Below are 15009 nucleotides of genomic sequence, written 5' to 3'. Positions count from 1 at the left end.
AAAATGACCTCCAGCAGGCCACAAATGTGCATAGATGTCAGTTAAAACTGACTTTTGGGAACTAGAGTCCTATATGGTCTGTCTACACATATGACTCCTGATTTCGATATCCTACGGTATTCCTGCTCAACCATTGCAGGTTGACTTATTCTTCTAATGCTTTCACACGGCTATCCAGTTTCACCGTCTCACAACTGGGCCACAGCAAAATATTCACTGGGAAACCAGTCTCAAAGCTTTCCTCAGAGGCTCCAAAAAGTGTACCCACTTAGATAAACACAGACTGGGGTGTGAAAAGCAGTCTTAGCAAGTTTGTATTTGTATTTTTTTAACCTTATTTAAACAGGAAATCTTATTGAGACCAATACTTCTTTAACAAGTATGACTGCACACAATCATACAAATTAACAAAATTGACAATTTACAGTTTTGACCCTGAGGTGTAAAAAAAGTTCTTGTTTTGTGCATGGATTCAGTTTGCTGTGCACTGCTCAATGTTGAATCCTTAAATTCCTGACTGAAATTAAATAAAAGATTAATGATCATTCTTCTCATCTTCACCATCGTCAACATTGTCATCACCACCACCATTGCATCATCCAAATAATGACTAAGGGATGTTGGGTTGTTGAAGCCATCGTTAAGGTACCAGCTAAGTGCCAGGCCTCTATTTATAGCCTTTAATGATGATATTATTACATATCAGAATACAGGATCCTCCAGACTCTGCAGATTGCAAAGGCTGTGAAGGATACTTGGGAATGTGGGGCATGGGGCATGAGGGGGGAGTAAGGAAGGCAATCAGCCAAACAAACATCTCACCCATCAGTGGCTTAACCTGTGAAAAAAATCACCTTTGGTGTATGAATAAGTGCATGTATGCTTGTGTGTCTGTGTCTTTGTGAGAGAGAGAGAAAGAAAGAGGTCATGCAGGTAGAATGTCAAAATCAAACGATAACTTTAAAATTGCACAACATTTATTGGAATACAACACACACGTTCTTTACCACAAGTGGCTGAACATCCATTTCAGTTCCATAGTAAAAGTGGGAAAATATGAATACACAATAAATTCTACATTCATCAGTTCTATTTCATTTTTATATCTTTTTCCATCAGATGATAAAATAAAGACAGAGCAGCTGTAAGACAACATCAGGCTATGATACAGGAGAACACCACGGGGTATGACATGTATGTACTGAACCCTATCTGTATTCAAATTTCATCAGGATCATGCAAGCTCTCAGACATCAACAACTGTTTGTCCTTTAAACAACCCTACATAGATTATACTATGTCGAGATCTATAAAATGCTAAACATACACACATAGAAAAGAATGACAGGAATTACGCACCTTTAACCATCTGAGCACAATTCATTTGCCTATGCCCTTTAGGCTAGTGTACAATACTTTTGTGTTTTTGGTATGTATAAACAATAAGCATTCATAAAAATGTTATTAAAATGTTACTGTACAATACTGACAATATAATGCTTTTTTTAAGTTTCATGTCAGAAAACGATCTGTGGGCTGGTTCCACAGACTGCATGTTCCATCAGATGCGGCCAACAGCATACTGTACATTACAATAAGACCGCTGAATGTTAGTTTCTGTTTTCACTACAAAGTAAACTGATGTGAGGGTTATCATAATAGGAATACAGACAAGACGATCCAACCCAGGATTCAAAGGTTCAAGCCCGATCAGCAGATGATTCTCTGAAGAATGTCTGGTCTGATCATGAAAGTGCCCAGAGAGGATCCTTCCCCAGGAGATGATCACTCCTGGTGAATGTTGCCATCTTTCATCCTCCAGCATTCATACAGCATGCTATGGAATTGAACAGAGATAGAAAAGCACAAAATAGTTCATAATTAAAATCTCCCGATAATTCTAAATGAAGCAAGAAAAACATTATCATGAGAATGGATTCAGGTACACTGATGGTTGTAATCGTACCGTGGTAAAGTGCACTATGGATAAGATCAGGATGATCAGGAGGCCAATGATCATGGAGGCTATCGCCATGTGAAAGGCTTTCCTACCGAGCCTCTCGGAACCCGCATAGTCCTCCTCATCATAACTGTTCTGAGACTTCAGAAGACAGGAGAGGGAGAAACAGAGAGAGAGGGAGGGAGGACAAGAACAATGGTTACAGTTGAGGCAGAGCAACAGAAAATATCACTTTTAAACAATTAGAACCATTCATCAATAAATGGTGTAAAGTTTTCTATAATTATTCATCAATAACCATTACTGTACACCATTAGTGGACACTGGGGAGATACAGGTAGGTTTCATCCCAGCCAATAAACCATCTAATATTTAGCCAGTGATTCAAAGGGGGACACACCAGTTAAAGAGATCATAATACTACGAATGGAGGGAAGAGTGACGCTGTATCATTGGTGAGTCAGATGAAATGGTTGGACTGGACCTGTAAACACTAAATCATTTTTATGGGAAACCCTTATGGGCACTGATCAGTACACTTCTCGGCACTCGGTTGAAGAGAAAATGCTCTTGCTGAACTTCTGTTTCTCACCCCGTCCCTGCCTTGGATGGCATCTTAAATTCATGTTTATATTAAGGTTTGTCAGAGTGCTGTGGATTACTCAGTGTCATGTGCTCCTCATCTTGTTTCTCACAGCCACAAAGCTGCAACAGCTGCCATTGGCACACATTATGTTTAATGGATCCTTAAGTCGATCTAATTATATAATAAAATAAATCCATCAAAATCATTCTGTTTAAGCTAGAGATATCTGTTTATTTGTATGGGCTGCATTTCAATCCACCACATCTGCCTGTTTGCCTTCCTCATCTGCTGTGGAAAGTGGCAGAGCTACAGCATTGTTTGTCAGACTAGGGGCCTCATTTAAAACCGTTGCGTACATTTTATACTAGATATCTGCTTGCACCCTTTCTGAAAAGACTGCCCATGCACACAATATTGAAATTAATAAACTTGGCGCACCCCATACATAGCCTATGCATTTTCCCGTTATAAATCAGACCTGTTGTAAAACTGTGCGCGTGAACGAGCATTATAACTCTGCCTAAAAATTGCCCATCATTCACCTTTTATGGTGACAAAAATGTCCTTATTTGCTGTATACTTTGGAAGTATTAGAACTAGGCTAAGACACTATCTAAAGGAAATAGCAATGGCAAAGTAAATCAAATGTTTTTGGAGAATGTTTTCTTTTGCAGTGATTTTTGGTGTAGTCTAACTGACCGTTTCTGAAAGACAAAACAATTGCAAATTGTTGTCTACCTGTAAGCACACTGTTTGATTTCAATAACGTTTTGCATTGACTTTTTCTGAACCTAAATATGTTGCACTGCCTGTGAATTGTGAAACATTGCCTACTCTGAAAAATATGAAAACTACAGTAGGCCTACTTACAGTGGTAGCCTACACATTTCAATGCAAAGCATCAATTGTCTATCAACTGTCTGTTCACCTGTTAAATTATACTGTATACATAGAGCAAAAACGTGAAATGAATAGCCTATTTAATACCTGTAGGCCCAATTAAATTAGACATGCGCATGGCAATTTGTTGTATGGCTACTTTGAGAATATGAACTCATGTCCAGAAAAAGGTCAAAACCATTGCAAAATATATTTATGATATGTATTTTGTATTATATTTATCAATTAAATATTGTCTACTCCAGAAATTTAACATTACATTATTCAGACGTAGCCTACAAACGTCAATAGAAAAGGTGAACCATCTGTTCCACGTTAAACTGAGCTTCAGTTCGGATCACAGAGCTAAATAGTTAAAATAGCTTATCTACACTGAACCAAAATATAAGTAGCTTATCTACACTGAACCAAAATATAAATGTAACATGTAAAGTGTTGGTCCCAAAATAAAATAAAAGATCCCAGAAATGTTCTATATGCACAAAAAGCTTATTTCTCTCAAATGTTGTGCACAAATTTGTTGACATTCCTGTTAGTGAGCTTTCTCTGTTGCCAAGATAATCCATCCACCTGACCGTTGTGGAATATCAAGAAGCTGATTAAACATCATGATCATTATACAGATGCACCTTGTGCTGGGGACAATAAAAGGCCACTGTAAAATGTGCAGTTTGGTCACACAACACAATGCCACAGACGTCTCAAGTTATGAGGGAGTGTGCAATTGGCATGCCGATTGCAGGAATGTTCACCAAAGCTGTTGCCAGACGTCTGTGTTGTTTTAAATGTTGTTTTAGAGAATTTGGCACTACTTCCAACCGGCCTCACAAACGCAGACCACGTGTAACCACGCCAGCCCAGGACCTCCACATCCGTCTTCTTCACCTGCAGGATCGTCTGAGACCAGCCACCCGGACAGCTGATGAAACTGGGTTTGCACAACCAAAGAATTTATGCACAAACTGTCAGAAACCGTCTCAGGGAAGCTCACTTGCGTGCTCGTCATCCTCACCAGGGTCTTGACCTGACTGCAGTTCGGAGTCATAACCAACTTCAGTGAGCAAAAGCTCACCTACCATTGCCACTGGCACGCTGGAGAAGTGTGCTCTTCACTGAAGAATTCCGGTTCCAACTGTATCGGGCAGATGGCAGACAATGTGTATGGTGCTCAGTTTGCTGATGTCAACGTTGTGAACAGAGTGTCCCATGGTGGCGGTGGGGTTATGGTATGGGCAGGCATAAGCTATGGACAATGAACACAATTGCATTTTATCGATGGCTATTTGAATGCACAGAGATACCGTGACGAGATTCTGAGGCCCATTGTCGTGCCATTCATCCGACGCCATCACCTCATGTTTCAGCATGATAATGCATGGCCCCATGTCACAATTCCTGGAAGCTGAAAATGTCCCAGTTCTTCCATGCCCTGCATACTCACCAGACATGTCATGTTTGGGATGCTCTGGATTATCGTGTACGACAGCGTGTTTCAGTTCCCGCCAATATCCAGCAACTTCGCACAGCTATTGAAGAGGAGTGTGACAACATTCCACAGGCCACAATCAACAGCCTGATCAACTCTAAGGATAAATCTAATATATGCACTACAACTTCCTCTGCAACGAAATGCTGCAGGGCAAACGCAGCTTTCCATTGGAAATTAATGTACTTCTGGTGTACCAAAATGCAATGACGCTGTTGGGGTGGGTTTGATTGAGGCGTTACACCTCGATCACACCGACAGCATCATTGCATTTTGGTACACCAGAAGCAGTGACGACCCATCATTCAGGGCAGGTGGGACAGTTAATAAAGCTGCATACACATATGGTCTCTTTTTTGTTTTCTTGAGTAAGTCAGCTCCAAAATGCAGGTGTTTCAGCCTAGCTCAGTGCTTTCTGTGGTGGTGGGCCGAGCCAACAGAAAATAAGAGCACTGCGCGGTGATTGGCTCAGTGTTCTGTCACTCAGTTTAAGTCCTTAGTAAGGGTAGACATCCACATTTTTAGCCCTTTGGGTCCTGCCATAGAGTTATATTACAAGTGCCCTTCCAAGAAGGCTCAAGGTCATTGGCCACAGATAAAATTACATCAAATCACATTATATCTACAGTAGCTTTGATTGGACTGACGATGTCAAGATCTTACTTTCAAAGTCTTAGCTAGCCGTCATCATCATGAATTAAGTTGACAATCTACTAGCACATGCTTTTTAAACCTTTTCATATGTAGAGAAATAATGAAGAGAAATTATAGATAAAACGTATCGGTGCTCATCGGCCATTGGACATAGAGATTACACAAGTTGAAAATCGCAAATTCAACAAATAAGTCATCTGTAAATAATCAGTGGCTAACTGCAGGCATTGCAAAGCAACCACTAACGTTAGCCTGCTATTCAATGGAGTGGCTATGTGTTTTTCCCCCCAGAGTTCCCACCATAAATCCAGAGAATGCCAGACTTTTATGACAAAATTTGCAAAGAAAGGACCGCCGCTCCACCTTCCGAAGGTGAGTCCAAAAATGTCTTGTATGCTGCTGCATAAATGATGTAATATGCAAGGGAGATATGTATACTGTAGCTAAGAAAGTAATACTAAGTGTATGTTGTGTAGTAAGCTGTTAATAGCCCATGTGCCTCACCCTAATAATTTGGTCTATTTTCACCAATGCGGTATTGTAAACACATCATTTGTGGCCGATGTGTGCTTCTTTTTGTACAGCTTAGACAGTGCTACTGATAGGAGTGGTGGCGCTTGGCTTGCACATGCAAATTCAGCACACACAACATTCTACAATAGAATTGTGTTATTTATTAATGTGTCAATTGAAAAGCGTATTTAACGTGTCAAATAGTGTTATATGACGTGTATCTTTTTTGACACTCAAAGACCCAAACGACGTGCAATGTGCCTCACCCTAATTTGGTCTATTTTCACCTCTTAATTTTGCCTACTCTTCTGACTTGGTGGTGCACATGTAGCCTATAACCTGTTTTAGAGAAATGTAATCATTGAATATTGTAAGAGCTTTCAATGTCTGTTTATATGCCCCCTGTATTTATCCTACTGTTCTGACTTGGTGTACAGAGAGAATACTGTAAAAATGGCCCATGTTCTGAATTTTGTTGCTGTACAAAAGTGCTGAAGAAATAGTTATATTGACTACATCTGTCGTCGTTTGCTCATTAATGTCTAAATCAAAATTACGGATTGCCTCTTATCCGCTTGTCGTCCCCTTGTGCCATAGTTTGCACATCTCAACTGTCAGTAGAAACCACATTTTTTAAAGCAAGTCAGCCATATCGGCTATGTTTTTTTTACAGGCAGTAAATGAGGCTGAATGAACTGTTTTGCTGCCAGACAAGGCTCCGCTGAAAGCCAGGTGTAGCAGTGGTAAGGTGTTGGGACTGCTGTTGGGATAGCTTTGTGTAGGCCGTAACAGTTTGTGGTTCCGTTTGTCACAGTTATAGTGAAATGAATGTATTATTTAGTGCTGTGTTGTGGCTTTGCTGGCATGTATCCCACATTTTTTGTTTGTTTGCTCCACCAAGATTTACATGCTAAAATCGCCACTGACCATAAGAACATTAATTTCCAATGGAACGCTGCATTTGCCTTGTAGCAGCTCGGTGCAGTAGGAGGAAGATTTTCGTGTGTGAAAAAATATTAATGTCTAGGTTACACTATCCCGCGAATCTCCCGCAAAATCATCTTGTTGTCCCACATTTGGGTATTTTAAATGTGGTCACCCACGTCTGAAGGTAACCCGGTATCATTTTTTTTTAATTATGGAATTATGAAAGTAGTTTTGTGACAACAAGAAAAGGGTGTCTATATATATATATATATATATATATATATATATATATATATATATATATATATATATATATATATATATATCTCCTGAGCTTTCTTATATCTCCTAGATATAGGACAGACACTTCAAAACCTTATTCCTTATGATTCATTTGTGACTGTTTTGTAATTCATGAACGTGTTATTCAATGCATTTCTAATGGCTGTAGTAGTAAAGGCCAAATTCAGTATTGAATCAAAAATATATACAGTATACACTACATGGCCAAAAGTAGGTGGACACCCCTTCAAATAAGTGGATTCGGCTATTTCAGCCACACCCATTGCTGACAGGTGTATAAAATCGAGCACACAGCCATGCAATCTCCATAAACAAACATTGGCAATAGAATGGCCCGTACTGAAGAGCTCAGTGACTTCCAACATGGCACCGTCATAGGATGCCACCTTTCCAACAAGTCAGTTCATCAAATTTCTGCCTTGCTAGAGCTGCCCGGTCAACTGTATGTCCTGTCTCCAGAAACAACGTCAGCACAAGAACTGTTCATCGTGAGCTTCATGAAATGAGTTGCCATGGCCGGGCAGCAGCACACAAGCCTAAGATCCCCATGTACAATGCCAAGCGTTGACTGGAGTGGTGTAAAGCTGGAGCAATGGAGCAATGGAAACGGGCTCTCTGGAGTGATGAATAACGCTTCACCATCTGGCAGTCCGACAAACTAATCTGGGTTTGGCGGATGCCAGGAGAACGCTACCTGTCCCAATGCATAGTGCCAACTGTAAAGGTTGGCGGAGGAGGAATAATGGTCTGGAGCTGTTTTTCATTGTTCGGGTTAGGCCCCTTATTTCCAGTGAAGAGAAATCTTAATGCTACAGCGTACACTGACATTGTAGACAATTCTGTGCTTCCAACTTTGTGGCAACAGTTTGGGGAAGGCCCTTTCCTGTTTCAGCTTGACAGTGCCCCCGTGCACAAAGCGAGGTCCACACAATATATATTTTTTTATTAACAATGTATTAATTGTCATTTTTTACAATTTAACAATCATCAGCAAAATGTGACACAGATAATGCCTCGTTATTCCTTCCACCTACACAAAACAGCATGCTACATGGGAGCACAAAACAGCATGCTACATGGGAGCACAAAAAAGCATGCTACATGGGAGCACAAAACAGCATGCTACATGGGAGCACAAAACAGCATGCTACATGGGAGCACAAAACAGCATGCTACATGGGAGCACATCGTACAAAACCCTTCCGTCCCCAACCCATTAACAACTCATGCCTCCCATCTACGGGTATTAGCGTCGATGATTAGCAAAAATGAAACAGAATGACCTTCACATTCAATGTAGAAAATAAATTATCAACGCAAAAACAAATAATACATTAATAAATAAAATAATAATGAGGCAGCTAAGGTGACAACTCTAGAAACTGTTGAAAGTCCCCCCCCAGACCTCATTAAATTCAAAGGGTTTATTATGTGAATTGTAGTAATTTTTTCAGATGGAATATAGGATGTTAGTTTTAGCCACATCTGCTTGCTTGGCGGAGTGTCATTCTTCCATTAAATATCTGTGCATTTATTGGCTGCAATGACTGCCAATTTAATGAATCTGGTTTTGCAGAGTCATCTTCAAGAAGAATAAGGGAAGGATCTAGTGGTACAGTCATTTTAGTGACCTGTGATAAGATCTGAATAATGTTTTTCCAATAATTGCCTAGTTCAGGGCAGGACAAAAACATATGCATAATTGTGCCCACCCCTGTTTTACACCTTGGGAAAAATGCAGATGTAATTTTTTTTTCTTATACAGTCTCTCTGGTGTTAAGTAGACCCTATGTAAAATATTGAATTGCATCAATTTGTGCCGTGTCTTAAATTAAAGATGCTGAGCATCTAAAAAGAGCTTTTCTCATCCTCAACAATGAGACCAAGGTCATCATGCCACTTCATGCAAGCCTTCAGAGCGCCATCGTTCCCCAACAGACCTTGAAGACCAGAGTACACGTAAGAAATGAAACCTTTGACCCCTTTTCTCTCCAGCCACAGTTTATCAGTTATAGGTTTACACATGGACTGAATCCTACCTCCCTGCTGAGTGCCTAACCTGTAGGTAATGCCTAACCTGTAGGTACTTGAAGAAATTTGAAGAAATTTGTTTCAGGTAATTGAAAATGAGATGCCAGTTGTTGAAAGGATAGTAGTTCACCTTCTCTATAGAGATGACCAAATGTTTTAATTCCTTTGTTGAAACAAGAACATGTAAAAGCATCTCTCAGGGGTTTGGGTAAGATGGGGTTATTATAGAAAGGTGTTTGTTCATATATAGATTTATACCCTTCTGTTTGTTTATAGACTTCAATCAATAAGTGTTTTTAATGAAAGAGTAGTTTATGATACCTAGCAAAGCTTTAGGTGGGCTAATGTAAGGTATATTTGCCAATATTACAAGGGACAGACCCTCTTCCTCTATCTGTCTCCAAGAGGGTGAACTTGTTGTATTTTGCCATACCCACACAGCCTTTAACTGAGATGCCCAGTAATACAACTGGAAGTCAGGTAGGGTAAGTCCTCCTCCTGAGTATGGTTTGCATAAAGTTGTGAGTTTCACTCTTGGGGGTTTCCCTTTCCACAGAAATGAAGAGACCTTCCAATTAAGTTGTTTGAAAAAACTTTGGGAATAGGAAAGGGCAAGGTTTGAAAAAGGTACCAAATAATTTTGGTAATATATGAATCTTTACACAATTGACCCGCCCAGTAAGAGAAATTGGTAAATCCCGCCATCAATCCAATTCTTCCCCAACATTTTTTGAGAAGTGCAGCATAGTTCAGTTGATATGTCTTAATAATTTCAGAAAAGATTTGCAATCCAAGGTATGTCATTTTCTGAGGTCTCCAAGAAAACAGCTGGTCTAAGATTGGGTTCTGCATAGCTGCCCTGTTAAAATACATAATTATACTCTTCGATAGGTTAATTTTATACCCTGAAAAGGTCCCATATTCTTTCAGGATGTCAACTAATGCTCAGAGTGAAATTTCTAGTTTAGTGAGGTAAAGCAAAATGTATCAGCATATAGCGAGACCAGAAGTTCACGCACACCGATACGAACACCATGGATGGATGGATGAGATCTAAAAGCTTCTGCCAGTGGCTCTATAGCCAAAGAAAAAAGGAGAGGACTAGCGGGACAACCCTGTCTTGTGCCACGTGATAGGGAGAACTGTGAGGAAATGTTTCCATTAGTCAGGATCTGAGGTACCGGATATTTACACAGTAATCTAATCATACCTACATAGTTAGGTCCAATATTCATCCTCTGTAAAACTTCAAACGGGTAGGTCCATTTTATGTGGTCAAAAGCTTGTTCCGCACCTAATGAAGCTGCCAATACAGGTTCTTGGTCATTCTCTACATAATGCATAATATTAAATAATCTTCTGATATTATCAGGAGATGAGCGGTTTCTTACAAAGCTTGTTTTGTCCATATCAACCAAGTCAGGAAGAACCTTATCTAGTCTAAGAGCTATGAGTTTTGCAAGAATCTTATATGAAGTGTTCAATTAAGTTATTGGTCTATACGACCAACAAAGCAGAGGATCTTTCCCAGGTTTGAACAAAACTGTGGTCAGTGCTTATTCAAGTGTGTCTGGGAGCTTTTCTGTCTCTATGGCATAATTAAACATATCTCAAAGAGGCTCGATTCAGTTGGGTAAACATTTTGCTGAGGCGTTCAGAAAGTCTCTTGGATTTTTGTTATACCCTTGTCCATCTCCATTCTGAACCATGCTGGTGCTTATTCCAAGCTAGCATCCGTCGAGGCCGAAGAAGGGCTGTCAGAGGGGGTTACCTTTCCATGTTTCGTCTGAGGCTTTGCTAGATTGGGCAACTTTTGTTGTGGCGATAAAAGAGATGTTTTGACTTCCAACTCACTATTAATGAACAGGTAAACCATGTCAAAATGCCTTAACATTTTATGAAAGTTCAAGGGCGCTACGCAGACACGTCTTGTTAGAGCTTCGCCATTGCTGGAAGTCTACAGAAATGATTTGTTGAGATCGGTGTGGAAGAACTTGACTGATCTGCACAGAGCCCTGACCTCAACTCCATCTAACATCTTTGAGATTAATTGGAGCCGGGCCTAATCATCCAACAACAGTTTACGACCTCACTAACGCCATTGTGGCTGAATGGAAACAAGTCCCCGCAGCAATGTTCCAACATCTAGTGGAAAGCCTTCCCAGAAGAGTGGAGTCTGTTATAGCAACAAACGGGGGACCAACTCCATATTAATGTCCATAATTTTGGAATAAGATGTTTGACGAGTAGGCGTCTACATACTTTTGGTCATGTAGTGTAATTTCATACCTACAGGGGACATAAAATTCTATGCTACGACCATATTAATCTCCCCCCCTCACCAACGGCTTAGGCTTTTAGGGGTTAATGAAAAGGAAAGGAGAGAGTCAACAGTGGTGTTTGCTCTACTGAAACTACAAAACCCTATCAGATACGGACGGAGGCCATCCAGAAGTATGTTTCTCCACCCTAACCCCCCTTGCTGTTACTTCAAAAACAATATGGCTTTACTCCAAATTTGGACACTCAGGGCTGAACACTGGTGTGTTAACTCAGACTGTCACACAAATCATACATTGATGTCACATACTCTTAATCAGTCCGTACAGTGCCTTGCAAAAGTATTGACCCCCCTTGGCGTTTTTACTATTTTGTATCATTACAACCTGTAATTTAAATTGATTTTTATTTGGACTTCATGCAATGAACATACACAAAATAGTCTGAGTTGGTGAAGTGAAAAGAAAAAAAAAAATTGTTTCAAAATATTCAAAGAAATACAAAACGGAAAAGGGGTGCGTGCATATGTATTCACCCCCTTTGCTAAGAATCCCCCAAATAAGATCTGGTGCAACCAATTACCTTCATAAGTCACATAATTAGTTAAACAAAGTCCACCTGTGTGCAATCTAAGTGTCACATGAGCTGATCTCAGTGTATGAGATCACACCTGTTCCCACCTGTTCTGAAAGGCCCCAGAGTTTGCAACACCACTAAGCAAGGGGCACCACCAAGCAAGCGGCACCATGAAGACTAAAGAGCATTCCAAATATGTCAAGGCCAAAGTTGTGGAGAAGTACAGATCAGGGTTGGGTTATAAAAAAATATCAGAAACTTTGAACATCCCACGGAGCACTATTAAATCTATTATTAAAAAATGTAAAGAATATGACACCACGACAAACCTGCCAAGAGAGGGCTGCCCACCAAAACTCATGGACCAGGCAAGGAGGGCATTAATCAGAGAGGCAATAAAGAGACCAAAGATAACCCTGAAGAGCTGGGTTTTACAGAAGAGTGGCCAGAAAAAAAGCCATTGCTTAAAAGAGAAAAATAAGCAAACACGTTTGGTGTTCGCCAAAAGGCATATGGGAGACTCCCCAAACATATGCAGAAGGTACTCTGGTCAGATGAGACTAAAATTTAGCCTTTTGGCCATCAAGGAAAACGCAAACCCAACACCTCAACTGGAAAAAATCCCAGTGGCTCTATGTGCCAAGCTTATAGAGACATACCCCAAGAGACTTGCAGCGGTAATTGCTGCAAAAGGTGGCTCTACAAAGTATTGACTTTGGGGGGGGGGGGGGGGGGTGAATAGTTATGCACACTCAAGTTCTTATTTCTTGTTTGTTTCACAATAAAAAATATTTTGCATTTTCAAAATATGTTGTTAAAATCAAGTGATACAACCCCCCCAAAATATATTTTAATTCCAGGTTATAAGGCAACAAAATAGGAAAAATTCCAAGGGGGGTGAATACTTTTGCAAGCCACTGTATGCTCTTCCTGCCCTACAGTACTGCTGTTGATGAGGGGAAACTATACTCACAATACAGTCATTGTACTGTGCAAAGCTGTGTCCATTTATTTTGGTTGTCTAAACTCTCCCGGAATGTTAACCCTCCAACACATCTCGGATCTGGGATTTGACACAGTCGTGGACATATATCCTATCCTGTAGTTGAACTTGACTTCAGCTCCAGTCATGACCGAGCACACATCGTCAGCATTATGTGTACGTGTGTGTGATGCTGACAGGGGTTCAAAGAGGTGGACAGGCTATTTTTGTAACTCATGAGACTGAACTTCACAGGCACACTGACTCATTAGCCATTCAGTGATCATACACCACTGACACACTTGCACTGAGACAGGTGTATCACACAGAACAGTATGTATCATTGCAAATAAACTGTTGTGCCACAAAATTACCATGACGAATTGTCATGGCTGAGATTTCACTCATGATATATTGCTAATAAAATGATCAGTGTTTCTCAAACATTTTTAAACACAGTCAAAATAACCAGTCCTCAATACCTTAACAGTATCCAGAGATAAGAGGTCACATATCTTTGATCCATCCTCTTTACTTCATGCCTGTCTAAAGATGAGACGTATACTCTAGTCTTGACCGACATTGAGGTAGAGGCAGACAACATTGACATGTTGACCCAACTCTTGATCAGACTCACCAGTACAGAGAAGACCAGAGCCACGATGTTGACAGGCCAGGCTGGGCAGAAGCAAGTGAGGATGGTAAGGTAGACATAGTTCTTCAGAGGGGGGATCTCCTGGGCCTCCCTGCCCCCTAAGTGGTCAGCACTCACATCCAGTAGCTGCTTATTTTTCACCTCCGTTGGCTGGGGCATCCCTGGAGACATTGAACCGGCTAAACAGGTCACACTGGTCAGTCAAAGATGGACAGAAAGGAAGTAGAGGAGCCAGGTAAAAAAGTAAGCCAATGTATGGGAGGAAAAACCCTATCTGGGGACTTAAGACTGTCTTAAGACTGTCTTAGGTGTGAGAAGACTGAAGCAGACTAGGGGCTCCAGCCAGAGACGAGAGATGACCTAATTACTTTCAGGGGTGAATACTATCCTTCTTCTGAGAGAGGAGGGGCACTAGAGGACGGAGAGAGGGAGGGACAGGGAAGAAAGTGAGATGAACAGAGTTCAAGAGAGAAAAAGTGAAGAAAGTAGATTAAGGCATGCACATAGGGCCCGATTCCAATTTAGTTAATTATGCCTTTCTTACTCACGTCTTTCCTACACACTTCTCAGTAATTGATATTCAGACTTACCTTGTGCAGGTGCTTAATGGGCTTTTCAGGCGTGGTTCCCTTGCACGCATTGAATACATGTAATTCAACTGATGAAAACCCTCCCACTTGCAGGCAACAGATTTTCTCATGGAGTTTATTCAATAGGGTTTTCAGTACATTTATCTGAAACCATCCCTTTAAATACAGTGTACCTTTTAGTTTGAATATTGTCCACAGACTCAGTAGAATATATGAAGAGAATGGGTTCAGAATATTAGGGATAATGTAAGAAAGCCATCAAAATATTAGCATTTTTTTCTGATAGATATAACACCATTTTCTATGCACTGTAATTTACTTCATATGACCATATTTATTATTGAACCTTTATTTAACTAGGCAAGTCAGTTAAGAACAAATTCTTATTTTACAATGACGGCCTACGTACAACATTCGATAGGAGTGAGACATGGGGTGCGTTCGATCGGATTACTTATGTTAAATCGGTGACCAACTTCAGTGTGTTGCATTCTGGGGATAAAACTTGTGCCTACATTATCACGTTTTAAAGGTATGTCCCAGTTGCAGAAAGGGTTGAAGAAAAA

General features: G+C 40.4%; 1 protein-coding gene across 1 annotated transcript; it reads right to left on the bottom strand.

Annotated features, from left to right (window-relative positions):
- Positions 1 to 1924: 1924 nt before the first annotated feature.
- On the bottom strand, positions 1925 to 14030 carry LOC129852832 (transmembrane protein 233). Its single transcript, XM_055918475.1, has 2 exons — positions 13836 to 14030; positions 1925 to 2101 (listed from the first exon to the last, which is right to left on the bottom strand). Exons 1-2 carry the CDS (start codon positions 14022 to 14024, stop codon positions 1925 to 1927), a joined length of 366 nt encoding a protein of 121 aa, XP_055774450.1. The 5' UTR covers positions 14025 to 14030.
- Between the last annotated feature and the right edge of the window lie 979 nt (positions 14031 to 15009).

Source organism: Salvelinus fontinalis, chromosome 4 (assembly GCF_029448725.1).
Source record: "Salvelinus fontinalis isolate EN_2023a chromosome 4, ASM2944872v1, whole genome shotgun sequence".
NCBI classification, from domain to species: domain Eukaryota; kingdom Metazoa; phylum Chordata; class Actinopteri; order Salmoniformes; family Salmonidae; genus Salvelinus; species Salvelinus fontinalis.
This window is presented reverse-complemented; position numbering and strand designations above follow the sequence as displayed.

Coding starts and splice junctions, on each gene's coding strand:
- LOC129852832 (XM_055918475.1), bottom strand. CDS start 14,024: ATGTCTCCAGGGATGCCCCAGCCAACGGAGGTGAAAAATAAGCAGCTA. Junction 2,102..13,835: donor CTCTGGTCTTCTCTGTACTG/GTGAGTCTGATC, acceptor TGTCTTCTGAAG/TCTCAGAACAGTTATGATGA.